Source organism: Paramormyrops kingsleyae, chromosome 7, assembly GCF_048594095.1.
Source record: "Paramormyrops kingsleyae isolate MSU_618 chromosome 7, PKINGS_0.4, whole genome shotgun sequence".
Classification (NCBI taxonomy): Eukaryota; Metazoa; Chordata; class Actinopteri; order Osteoglossiformes; family Mormyridae; genus Paramormyrops; species Paramormyrops kingsleyae.
Window position 1 is genome coordinate 15,018,337 of NC_132803.1, and position 14,008 is coordinate 15,032,344.

Below are 14,008 nucleotides of genomic sequence, written 5' to 3' on the forward strand. Positions count from 1 at the left end.
TACCAAATACGACTTATTTTATTTAAGAGAAATGAGGGTGCCATTTACAACAATAGTTAAAAATGAGATTCACTGTGCATAAAAAGTCAAAATATGGCTGGGGACAGGTGACTCAGGCATAGTTTTCTGCTAACATCACTCACAGTCAGCCTCCGGTCTCTAAGGTCCTGCTTTGCTGAATGAAGGTACCTTTTGGCCACTTACCACCTGTTACATTAAGTACATCACGAAAACAATTCAGACCATGTTATAAACACCTATGTTACAATAACAGTTTCCTGATAACTGTAGTTGCAAATGTGAAAATGGCTTCACGGGTGGCAATACTATTAGGGGCCGAAGGGATAGATTTTCGTGAGTTTTCTATGCGTGTGTGTTTGGGATGGATGTCCTATATAGAGAGACCTGCAGAACTGCACTTCCCACACACGAGGAGTTCCTCCGTGGGGGCACGAGAATCTACTCATTTCACACCAGCTGGTGATGAAATTGGTCACACAGGGTCTGATGAAATCAAGTCCTGCTTTTGGCTGGGAACGACCAGAAAAGAATTCAGGTTAAGGAGGACAGCTAGTTGGGGGGTGGGGGCAGCTGGTGCAGGTGGAATGCCCCGCTTTCTAAACAGACAAGTTGAAGGTGGTTAACCAGGAAGGCTCCACTCCAACGCTCATTAATACTTAACAGAATGGATGAGGAATGGAGGAAATTAGTGGTGGAGCTTGACTTGACTCCTGTACAAACAGAACTTTTGACAGAACATACCATCATTGTTCACGATATGAAGGCGGCCTCGTTTTCCATCACTCTGACACCAAGCAAGTATTTGCACTGAATATAGTAGGATAAAAGGTATACTTTTATAAATTAAATTCACAGTAGTCGCTGATACATAGATAAATACAGCCCTGCTTTAATATTCTTTACATCAAATGAGCGGATCAGCAGCCAGTGCTTCACTAAAAACGTGCCTTCAGTTGCACGTATTTGTTCTGGGACGAGTGAAGATCACAGCGAGGGGGAAGTAGAAAGAGAGGGACTCTGCAGATGGGGGGTTAGAGGCTGGGGGCCTTTTAAGGAGCTGGGGGGGGGCGCTAGCCGAAGTAGGCGTAGAAGAAGACGGCCACAGTGAGGAGGACGATGGCATTGGCATTGACCACATTCCTCCAGACGGGGTCCTCCGAGGTGTCGGTCAGCTTCTTCTGCAGCTCAGCCTGCTCCTCGGGGCTCAGCTCGGGGGCTGCGCTTTGCTCGAAGCCACAGAACCAGTTATAGGCCTTTTTCCAGCAGCTGGGGTCCTCGGCGGGCTCTGGGGACACAGAGGGGGACAGCGGGATGACACGGGGGACGCCCATACCTCTCAGCAGTCAGCGTAGCATGTACACAATGCAGCTACCCGGCTTGTGAGATACTGCAGTTATACCTTAGTGCAGTGTCTCCCAATCTGGTCCTCGGGGACCCACAGTCAGTCCATATTTTTGCTCCCTCTGAGCTCCCTGCCAGACAGTCCACATTTTTGCTTCCCCCAAGCTACCTGCCAGACAGTCCACATTTTTGCTTCCCCCAAGCTACCTGCCAGACAGTCCACATTTTGGTAGGGAGCTGGGAGAGAGCAAAAATGTGGACTGTCTGTGAATCCCCGAGGGCCGAATTGGGAAACGCCAGCTAAGAGTTCTGAGATCCAGCTCTATAAACGAGTCTGATTATAACTCAGCTGTGTAATAAAATAACGTCTGACAGGATGTTCTTTCCCGTTGCAGGCACCAGGAGCCTCATGCATCTAGTAACATCATTATAACCTCGATTGAATCTTTCATAGGGAATAATGCTGCTAGTTAAGTGAATTAAACCAGCGACTTGGTGTAACTGGTTTGGAAACGCAGGAGTCAGCCTGTGCAGTGCCGGACGCAGCAGGGAATCGCAAAGCTGCACAGTGTCAGCAACACAGCTCACACTGAAAGCTGTAGCAGTATGCAAACAACATCCCTTGGGATTCACACCCGTGCGTCCTATCTCCTTGCTAAATAAACACACCCAATATGTTTATCCTTACAGAACAATTGTAAAATTAAGTCGCTAAGTGTAATTGATGCTAATTACTGCTTTGATGAAAATGTATTTTAAGGTCCTGAACAGAAATGAATGACACAGCATACGTGGATGTGATTACGGCACGTAACAGTGCTCCACCTATTGGTCAATGGCGTGAAATGCGCCTCACCTTCCACCTTCATGGATTTATCGTTGCTGGATTTAGTATCCCAGGTATCCACCTCCAGGTCCACTCTCTCTTCAGTGCTGTTCCGCAGACTCCAGCAGAGTCGGTGTAGCTGAAAGCACATGTGGATGGGGGTGAGAGATGGAAAGAGCCTGACTTAGCTAGAAGGTCCAGAGGTCCAGTGATTTGGCCATGTTTTTCTGATACTCCAACCCATAGATTTTTCAAAAAATCTAAATTAGCTATATATAATCTAAATTAGCTATATAATCTAAATTAGCTAATTTTATAGTTATGTTCATATATTTGCAGTCATCCAAATCTATCGGTTTCGTTAGTGTGGTTTGTTATTCTGAATTTCATGCCTGCAAAACAAAGGGTGAGGAAATCAACGGGAAAAAAAGTCAGCATGGGAAGCAAGGGTAAGCTGAGATGGGGGGGGGGGGTGCGTGAGCGAGCGGAGAAGTGGGCCGCTGGCAGGGAGCGGCAGAGAGGCAGATGGGCTGGGAGGTGCCACCCAGCACGAGGAACGCAGAACTCCTCTCTGCAGCGTCGCCGTGGCGCCTGCCGCCAGCACCACGAATAGATTTATTGCACGCTTCGCCATATGGATGATCTGAAGATCCCTGCCCTCGATTTACTGCTTTTTTATACAGGTGGGCCAAATGAGAAGGGCCTTCAAGGGTTAGGGCGGCCACGTGGGTCCTTTACGACCCAGCGGTCCTGGGAGTTCTGGGCGGCCCGTCGAGTTACCTGGGGCATCCGGTCAGGTGACCTAAAACCCAGTTTAACGTCCTAGATGGGACGGTACAACCAGGATGCCAGCTGGCCACCAGGGGCTCATCCGGCTCCCAGTGAGAGGAAGTACCTTCGCAGTGGAAGAGGAAGTGTTTTTCACAGAGAACGCCGTCCACCAAAATGTTGCCCTGCAGGAGCCATTTTGTGTAAACATAGCCAGCCTGACTGCGTTTTCATGTCTGTACCAACGTCAAACATTCAACAGTCATTTTTGTTTGGGACCCCATTTCTGATGTACATTTAACCTCTTTCTAACACGATAGTGGATACCAGTCAATGACCAATCGGTTTCTTGGGGGGCAGGGCCCACCAGTTTGTTGGGTGGAGTCAGACTCACATGCTTGTCATCGATGGGCTTGGTCATCAGAGATATGGCCAGAATGAGCACACAGGAGGTTCCAAACAAGATGAGGGCAAAATAGAGGTAGTGAACACCGCAGATGATCTTGGGGCAGTTGCTGGGGTTCACACAGCTGCCCGTCCCATAGGCAAACTCTGCAATCATCCTAGCCAGTCCAATGACCAACCCCACCAGCAGCCCATAGAAGGCCCCCTAGTGGAGAGATAGAGAACTCAGGTCACTAAAGCATGTGTTTCCAGTACAAGAGCCTAAATTTGTAAGATGATCAAATGAAGAGGAAGCAGAAGCAACAGTAGGTGCCATAATGTGCTCCTAATTCTTGGTTTGCAGCTCCATGCGACTCTTGAACCTTCACAGCAGTAATCAGTAATCTATTCATTTGTATACATGGATTTCAAATGGTAAACAGCTTTGAATGCAGGTGTCATGCAAGTAAATAAACATAGAGATGAACACAGAGTGTGAATCGAGAAGATGTCATGGAATGACTGGTCATATAAAAAGAGCCCTGTGCTGTTAGGAAATGTGTTTAAGATGTAATCCTTCCTCTAACATAGATATACAAGCAGATAAAGTGGTAAATAGTGGGACCAGATGAAGAGATATGGGTGGGTGGACAGAGGCATGAATGCCTGAAGTGGTAAACCGGGAGGCCTAGGGTTTGGTTTGGAGATATGAGAGGCTGCTAAGCTGAATGATCAGTCTTGCATCTGACCAATGATCTGGTTTGGTGACATGAAAGATGTTGTCCTGTGATGTAATTTTTTGGGCAAATTCCAAGCACTGGGAGCACTAGGCGAACTGGGAGAACTGGAAGGACTTTATGCAGGAATGCAGAGAGTTTGGAACGGACGTTCACCGGCTCATTGACACGCTTGCAGAAGATGCCCAACAGGAAGACGGCGGCGATGGGTGGGCCGAGGTAGCTGGTGATGGACTGGATGTAGTCAAATAGCTGACCGCTCTGTCCCGTCTGGACGATAGGGATCCATGCAATGCTGACAGCAATCAGGCCTAAGATAAAAACCCTGTGCAAACAGCAGGTGGCGCACTGGTTAGAGACCTAGATTTACTTGGGGGAAAAAACTTTGAGTACCCTCCAGTCAATAGAGTAAATGAATCAAGGTCAAATTGTAAGCTAGTGAAAGAATCTACTTCAAAGCAAAATAATACAAAGCTAACGATCCTGAGATTAATTAAGTTCAGAGTTGATTAGCTATTTACACCTATTGACACTTACATTTCTGGTTCACCTTCAGAGGTTCACGCCACCCCACATGGGTAAGTTACAGTACCTGCCAGCGATCATGAGTTCCTTTTCGGAGGCAGAGGGGCGGATTTTGGTGTAGATGTCCATGGTGAAGAGCGTGCTGGCGCTGTTAAAGATGGAGGTGAGTGAGCTCATGAGGGACGCCAACATGACTGACAGCATCAGTCCCCTTAGGCCTGTGGGGGGGGGGGGGGGGATGAGGGGTGGAGAATTAAGGAAGGAAGTGAGAGGCCAGTAAATGAGGTGTTGAAGTAACAATAGCAGCTGTTCTATTTTATGTTGGGCCTTGACCTCTCTGACCTGTTATTTTTACAGTGTAACTGATTTTTTTGAAGAGGCCGTGTAAGACACTTCATACTCTTGCTGAGCTAAAGAGTGTGTGATTTCCAAGAAGATGGCATCCATTGCGTGCGATTAGCCAGCAAAACAACTGGCGCTTCCGTTTTTATTGTTACCCGTTGCCGTGTGAACTAAGTCACTTCCCTCTGCAAACACGGCGTGCGGACGCTGCCAGACGGCGCACCTAACGTCGGCATGGGGGGGTGTTAGAACACGGCATGCGCTACACAATGACTCAGGCTACAGGGTGGGTAAGGGTGTCTCGTGCTCCAAGCCGCCACAAGTTGGCCACGGGTCCAGCCTCTCGTGACGTCTTGCAGAAGTTGCAGTGATATTTTTCCGAGCCTGGATGACAGTGAATCGACCGAGCAGCTTCCCAAATTCGGCAGAGCGCCTGACCCAGTGGAGACTTTCAGGCATGTGGCTGTAACTGGCTAGGTAGGCACGCATAAACAGTTACTGGGCAGTTTACCAAACACGGTAGTCCAAATTCTACACAATGTTCTCTCTGGTCAAAACAGGCGTGGAAAAACAGGGGAGATGGGCATTTATGAGATGGGCACAAATCCTGCCGAAATATTTGTGGACATCTGAGAACTCTTAATAGAATTTAGAACCCTTTCTCCAGAAGCTCCAAACCCGCTGCCTACTATAACAAGAAAATACATTTAGAAGGTACATTTGTCTGTTGTATCTGGAGGCAGAATATTTCTTTTGATGAGATCTTGTTGCAGTCTTGTTGTCTCCAAACAGAAGTATTTATACACATCTGTTCCTTATTGAGTTCCTAGAAGTATTTAGGTTTCTGAAGCTGTATGCCCATGTGACATTCAGTTACTCCTGGTCAGTTTCCACTGAAGGGCTGTTCCCTACATGCCAATCACAGGCCATTTTCTCTCAACAGCCATAGGCAAAGTAAGCAATCATAAGTGGTTTAAACTTGCAGGTTATCGAGAGCGTTTGATAATCCTGCCCACTGTGCTTTATTTCATTTGTTTACTTAGCAAATCTTCATTTCAGTGCTTGATTTGTTCATTTAATGGAAACATGCCCCCTATTGGCTGGAGGACTCCCAGTCACTGGTGGTCAACTTGTGCTGAGTTAAGCCCTTACCGTTCGGCATGAGGTCCACTACCATCTTGGGGTAGGCGATATTGGTGCAGCCCACACTCGTGCCACAGTAGGCCTGACACTTTTCCGGCTCAATGCAGGCAACCACATCTGCAGGTGAGAGTCATACGTAAAAGACAGGGACTGGAGACCTGGTCAATCTGCCAGATCTCACTCCAACAAACAGGTCACTGACATGGATAGAAGAATGACACGAGGCTGCTGTCCATGACGATGCGTGTCACGGTATCATGACACTGCTGGCACGCAGTGCACATGAACACAGACATACAGACAGCCCCCACCTCGCCCGCCCCGCCCCCTTACTGACCGCCCCGCCCCCTTACCGACTGCCCCGCCCCCTTACCGACCGCCCCACCCCCTTACTGACTGCCCCGCCCCCTTACTGATCACCCCGCCCCCTTACTGACTGCCCCGCCCTCTTACTGACCGCCCCGCCCCCTTACTGACTACCCCGCCCCCTTACTGACCTGTGTACAAGATGCGGCTGATCATGCCAGGGAAGACCATGAGGAACATGGGAAGCAGCTTCAGGTAGCCGCACAGGATGCAGCCGGCCTTGACGTGAGACATGTTCTTTGCAGACAGACAGCGCTGCACGATCACCTGTGTGTGTGTGTGTGTGGGGGAGGGGGGGGTCAGACATGGTAGGGGACATTAAGAGCAGTATCCATAGCAGCATGTCCTTGTAAATCATGCCTCGCTTTGATGTGCTCTGCAGAGGGGTGATTCACACGCGTGTCCAGATACATGTCTCACGTTAGAGACTCGCCCCGTGCTCCTGTGCAGTCAGTACCTGGTCCGTGCACCAGTACCAGGTGGCCAGGATGGTGAGGCCGAAGACCAGTCCGGGCCAGGGCATGTCGCCAGTGATGGGGTCCCGGAAGATGTGGAAGGCGTCTGGGCGGGGCGTGTAGCAGGTTGCGTTGATGTTGGCGCTGACGTTGGTGGGGATGGAGGTCATGTACTTGTTATAAAAGCTGTTATAGCCCCCCACTTTATCGAAGGCTGCAGAGAGTAGATTTGGGGAGAGGAGGTATTATTTAGTGCAGGTGGTGGAGGAGGTTTAATGGGAGGAGCAAAAAGAGGAGGTGCGAGAGGGGAGTAGTGACAAAAAAGCTTAACGCACCATATCCCATTAGGATGAAGGAGCCGATGACCATGATGATGGTCTGCAGGGTGTCGGTGTAGATCACCGCTGCCAGGCCACCTGAGCAACAGGAAACGTCACACACATCACAAACGGCGTAGGTACCGGGGCACACCCAGTGCAGAGGCAGATACAACAGATGCAGTTACACACAGCAGAAAACAGTCAGTCAGGAAACAGTCTGTCATTCTGACAGAGAACAGCTACACACTGGGTCAGCAGGGACATGAACACCCTGGCAGATTCAGGGGGCCCAGCACTTAACAGGGGCCCACACTGCATTACAGAAGCCCCACACTGTGTTACAGGAGTCCCACACTGCGTTTTGGTCCCGGCAAGCTCCACAATGTGTTACAGAAGCCCCACATTGTGTTACAGGAGCCCAACACTGTGTTTCAGAAGCCTCACACTGTGTTTCAGAAGCCCTATACTGCAATACAGAAACACCACACTGCAATACAGTTCTGGGATGTCCTACATTGCGCTACAGAAGCTGCACACTGCGGTATAGAAGCTCCACACTGATATACAAAAGCTCCAAACTGCGGTACAGTCCCAGGAAGGCCCACACTGTGTTTCAGACGCCCTACACTGCATTACAGAAACCTCACACTGCAGTACAGTCCCAGGAAGCCCTACACTGCATTGTAGAAGCCTTACATTGCATTTCTGAAGCCCCACACTGAGTTATAGTCCCAGGAGTAAATCTCCAGATTAACTGCAGAGCTGACTGCAGATCACATGGACTTTAATCATACTCATTCACTCTTTTGCCGATAAGTAAGTCACGCTTTCACAAGGCTTTTTTGTAACTATGCTGCTTCCTGCACGTGAACACACGGCCCTGAGGACTGTTCCTCAGGCACACTCAGGTTTTATTGAGGGCTCAGTTGTAATCAGAACATTAATGCTGTGCATAAGTTAATTAATACAGTGAGAACAACTGACTTGTCTTCAAAGTCTTTGAAGGGGAAACTAGAACTCAGGCACTCCAGAGGTATAAAAGACTGGATTTATATTTACCCATAGGCATTATATCTAAAAACTGAGAATCTGCTCATCTTAACAGACCCCTGTGACTCTGCTCCGAATAAGCAGATGGAAGGTGAATGGATGGATGGGTAGATGGATGGATGGATTGATGGATGGATGGATTGTATTATAATACAAATAGTCCAGATGTACAGTACATAGACAGAGAAAGACAAATAAAGATGCATAAAAATGGTCTGTGATGGTGGGTAGATCATGTGACCTGTGACCGTGTAGAGGGCAGTGATCAGCAGCAGCAGCACCACGGCGACATAGATGTTCAGGTGCAGGGCCTGGTTGATGAATATGGCCCCAGAAAACATGTCTGCCTGAGGGGGTTGAGATGGAAGGGACACATTAGCCTGCGAGACGTCAGACAGCATGGGAAGTGACGGGCTTTCACAGGAGATCACTGGAATGCCAGGAGAAGTCCATTAAGCTCTGGAACACCAGATCCACTTTAAAAACATTTCAAGGTCAGCGGTACAGACTAAGTAACATAATGAAGGAACATTTGACAGACGGTGGAGAAAAACCAGGGCTGTACCAAGCAGCACAGACAGGGATGAAGTTCATGCTGAAGAATCTGACACTTTGACGCATCATTAAGAGTTCAGTTTCCATGGCTTCTAAAGGCTCCACTTCAACCCAAGCTGCTCTAGTCTGTAGCTCTGTGTTGGACTCACAGAGATTTTCGTGAAGATGTAGAGTAGCAAGGACAGCACAGAGAGGTAGATCCGAATACGCTGTCCGCCGAACCTCTTCTTCAGGTACTCTGGCATGGTGACCACCTGCAAGTGCAGCAGAACAATTCTTTAAAGCGTGGAAGAGTGCACAGGCACGCAACGGGGAACATGAGTGTGGGGAAGAGCGGAAGGAGAGCTGTAAGGACACAAATGTGAAATACCAAAGGGAGATCGGGCATACAGCCAAAGACAGGGACTCACCCCAGCCTTGATGTAAATGGGCACAAAGAGCCACCCCAGGATGATCACCACGATGAGAGCCTGCAGCACGCACATGTCACACGTGCTCAGTCACTTAACACCAAACACCACCTACATATCCTCCCACTGCTACTAAAGCGAAGCTAACTTGAAACACTTTAATGACCCAGACTGCAAATATTTCTGCTTAAAACCACTCTAGTTGCTCTAGATAAGGGCATCAATATGAATGAAAATGAATAAATGAATGAATGACTGAATGACCAAAAAAAATGGAAGAATGAATGAATGAACTGATGAGTAAAACTTGACCAGTGATCAAAAGGTTTTTGATCATACAACACTTGACTTGAATGTGAAATGTTATCGTTGACATCTGACATTACAAAGCAATGATTTTCAGCAATAATTATACTTAAAAAATATGGTGGTAAACAGAGGTGGAAAGCTCAGAAAGCACGAGACCAGACCAAGATTTTGTTTCAACCAGCCAGCTGAGTACTCTGTGAATGTGACTTTATACTGATCTGGCTGGTTGAAACCAAGTCTTGGTTCTGGATCTGCACTTCCTGAACCTGAACTTTCCACCTCTGGTAGGGCATGATGTAGAAGAACATGGCAGCTGGCACTCACGTTCCACTCAAAGCCTCCGATGGCAATGCCCGCCGCTGCGCCCGTTCCAGCCAGTCCCACAAAGTGCCCGGATCCGATGTTGCTGGCAAAGAGTGATGCCCCGATCTGAGGAATTAGAGAGGGTCATCACGTGTCCTATTACAATTAGATACACCATTGTAACACCACCCCCTTAACCTTGTACAAACTGTACAAAACACTACAACAAGCCTGGTGTAGTTGGGCACCCCTATTCCAAATAAAATGGTACATTCCATGCGCGGAACCTCATATAAGGAATATTACTGCCCTCTGAGAGAGCAACATTACAAACCACCAGTCATTTAACCTGAGAGGAGCTGAATTACATAAGTATAGATCTGAGTTTAGTCAACAAAACATAAGGAGACATGCGCTGCAAATGTAGTTTGATTATACAAGCAATACATTTCCCAGAAGTTGTTTATACCCATAGAGAAATACGGCTCAGTGGAGCCCTGCTCATTCCTGACCATGCGATATGGGATCGGAGATGTCTGCATCTTAGCCTCATAGCGACTGTCCCTTAGCATCAGGGCTGAAACTGTGATCACGTTGGAGGTGGACTGCAAGTTCAACGGAGGCTCCGGTGGGGGGGGGGGGGGGTTATGGACTGTCAAACTCAGGCCTGTTACCTGCGTCCGGGGGGAGGGGGGGGGGGCATTCTCTGAGATTTAGGAGGGTGTTTCTTTTGGTTGTAATGCGGAGGCATCACTTCTTCATGAATCTAGTCTCTGTGCGACTGGTTGGTCCTGCCCTTGTCCCTGATCCCATCAGTGGGGTATTTTTTATTGCTATTTATTGACTTCAGAGGAAACTTCCATGTCAGATAACCTCCATTCTTCGGAATGGGCGTCACTGCTGACGTTCACTCTTTCGATTAAGAAGTGCAATTATTTAGACTGGAATCACCGTGAATATTTTATAATCAGCATTTGAACGTCTTCTAGCTAAGGTTCGGTTGTAAAAAAATGACTCCAGGCCAATAAAAAGCAGGCATTTATGACACTTAGAGGTAAGTGTTTTACACAATCATCGTTAACTATTAATAGATGAAGGTGAACGCTCCATCTTCACGGTAAGCTCCTGGGTGAGTTAACAGTCACCGACTGGGATTATGAATTTGTGACTAATATGTAAATATATATTAAACACATGCAGTTTTAGTTGTTACAAACTAGACATTCTGCCTACAATGTATGGTGCTGATCACGTTAGACTATGCTACAAGCTTGCTGCCTGTTGCCTTGTTTGGGGATTGGTTCCGAGCGGGGTCATGTGATCGAGCGGCTGGCAGGGGTCCATTGCCAGAGCAGAGTGCTGATTAAAGCATTTTTACAGCCAGCTTCATAGCAGCACGCAAAGCCGGTGCTGTGAGATTCTTTGGGTAGTATCCAAGCCACCTGGGTCCCATCCCAACACTAGAAGGTGATAAGGGTTTTTTCAAATTAAGCTGTTAATTTAAGCAGGGATCTGCTTGAAACAGATTCTAGTATGTGTGTAGAGGAGAATCCAGTAAACCCAAGCCATGTGATTTAATCTATGGCCCTCCCATGGCTCTCCACTTCTCCATGCCTTTTCCCCTCTTTCTCCGTCTTGTCTTCATCCTTTTTGCCACTCCTCCACCCACGACCTTCCGCTGTTCCATCTCATCTGCCTCACCATGCTCATCATCACCCCCTACTCACCGGCCACCACACCATGCTGCGTCCAGCCAGAAAGAATCCACCCACCGTGCCCCGATTGGTGCTCACCATTGCCTGTCAAAGGAAAAGGGGGTAGGACATTCAGCATGCATTTCATAGCACTTATCAGGTTGACAGGTTGATTGCAGCTAAACTTAAGGAGAGTCTAAATCTAAATAAGACTGCACTGCAGTAGTTACGATATGGTCACAAACCCACTTTAATTTCATTTTCATCCTATTGTGTAACATTCCCTCTGACCCTGACCAGGAAAAACAGTTAGAAGATGGATGGATGGATGTGATGATCTTATAAATAAGAATTAATTTAAATAACTTAAGAAGACAATGAATGACAATGTTGGAAATCATTTCATTACTGGGATTCATTGCTGGAATTTTCCAGAAATTTAATAAATATAGTGGTAATAAATATTTGTTTTCAGATTAATGTTTCATCATGAGACTTAAAGAAACCTTTGGCCTCGGGTGGGAGGTATGCCCTTTATTTATTACTCTATCTGCTCCCACATACATTCGCTTTTACCAAGCATTTCATAGTAAAACCTCAGAGTTAATTATGAAATGGGCCTTGACCTTAAGTGACATTTGCCAGCAGTTTGGAAAACTGTGTGCTTGTGCTGCATGCCACTACATTTTCAGCTTGTTACTATGTTTACTCTCTTAGTTAGGCATAGACAGATTTGATAAACTTTGTCCTAATCAGTAATTTGTAACTATATAACAGTTTTAATAGGTGTTAACTGCAATATAGTAATAATATGAATAGATTCTAAAGCTGTAGTATGCATCATAATGTTACTCGTGAGTAACTGAAATGGAATATCTGTGAAGAGAAGTTCAGTGCTGTAAGATTATGAAAGGCAATGTTAATGCTGGTATAGTTCTCTGAGGTATGATGTAAGATTTGTTTAATTATTACCTGCATTTTCTCACCTGGGGTGTAGAAGCTTTTCACCATTAACTTGCCTTGTCTGATGTTACCACCTTAGTTCCAGCGTAAATTAGCAATTAAACATCAGAAGAAGTAAAACTCTGGCAGAAAACCAGCCGTTTGCATATTGATGAGGGAATTATACATTATTCAAAATACAGAATTCTCATGAGCTAAATGGTACAGGTATCTGTAGTGCTGTCTTTGCTAACACACAACCTTGTCTCTGCAACTTTCACAAGGTGAACTCTTATAAGATAAACTGTCTGATCAAAGAACTTCAACTCTTGTCAACTATATATTCAGAAAACCATGACTGAAAAGCCGACAGAGCATACATTTCTCAAAAATACTGCTTTCTTAATTAAAGCCAATTGTTTTGGCAAAATAAATTTATTTCAATTCCCATATACAATAGTACAAAACAATCAATATTCACGTGGGCGGGACTTTTGATTTGCAGCAAAAAATGGAAAAAAAAAAAAAAATGTAGATTTCGCATGTGTGTGCAGAACAACAACAATGGCCAGATCATTTTTCTAGATAAGAATGCTCAAAGGTATTAGGGATTAAGGACATATTTCCTGGCATCTTAGAGAAACAGCTGCAAAAAGCTTGCTAAAATTAACTGAGCCGTCGATCGAATATGACCAGATGTAACAGGTATGAGGGGAGACCACAAAATCGAGAGCAATGGAAGCTGTTTCATGTGTGTACTGATTCAAGCAACTCCTGGGTCTGGACACCTTGAATAAAATGTGGCTGAGACCAAATTGTGCCCACGAAGGTTTATTGCGATTTATAATAATCTTTGACTCCTGTTGGCCACAACAATGTCATATTAATGCGAAAAAAAACTGCAAAACACTCATGGCCACTAAACCTGACGGCTTCTACCTTGTATCGGCTGTTATCAAATGTGCAGCAGAGCCATTTGTGGTAGGTCTGTTTGGCACGTATACTCTTAGGGTTCAGTACCAATCGAAACCTTTTCTATGCACGATTACAAGAACACACCGTAAAAGTCAGAGTTCAACATGCCGATTAAAATTTCTGTGACACTGATGGACACCAGTAGACTATTAAGAGAAAACATTGTTTTCGTGGACTAGCTTGGAGCACTGGGTTGTAGGTTAACATTCTTGTTGACCGAAGATACATTTTGGTTAATCTGAATGGAGGTAATTTGAAAGGTTGGATACTCACCCATATCCCGACAGCCAGGACTACCAGAAAATAAATCACAATCACCGAGATGTCGGCCGCATTGTTGATGGCTATGTTGCCTTCTTTTTCAGCTGCCCGAACATAGGAGAATCCAAAGTAGTCTGCTGCCATGGGAACAGCCTTCGTGTAGATACCTGACTCCTGATGGTCTTCCCTTCTTCTCCTATTGTGCCAGATTCTGCCTGTTCTGTGCTTTTGTATTCAACCTGCAGGACCTACGGGTGTGTGTGCGCGAGTGCAGGAGGGTG

At 46.4% G+C, this 14,008-nt stretch overlaps 1 protein-coding gene across 1 annotated transcript; it reads right to left on the reverse strand.

Moving 5' to 3' along the window:
- Positions 1 to 2: 2 nt before the first annotated feature.
- slc5a1 (solute carrier family 5 member 1) lies at positions 3 to 14,008 on the reverse strand. The gene is made up of 15 exons (XM_072714377.1): positions 13,740 to 14,008; positions 11,583 to 11,654; positions 9,877 to 9,981; positions 9,244 to 9,303; positions 8,983 to 9,087; positions 8,520 to 8,625; positions 7,244 to 7,324; positions 6,911 to 7,122; positions 6,585 to 6,720; positions 6,097 to 6,204; positions 4,670 to 4,820; positions 4,234 to 4,402; positions 3,351 to 3,566; positions 2,219 to 2,327; positions 3 to 1,306 (listed from the first exon to the last, which is right to left on the reverse strand). The coding sequence occupies exons 1-15, from the start codon at positions 13,869 to 13,871 to the stop codon at positions 1,092 to 1,094; spliced, it is 1,977 nt and encodes a 658-aa protein (XP_072570478.1). The 5' UTR covers positions 13,872 to 14,008; the 3' UTR covers positions 3 to 1,091.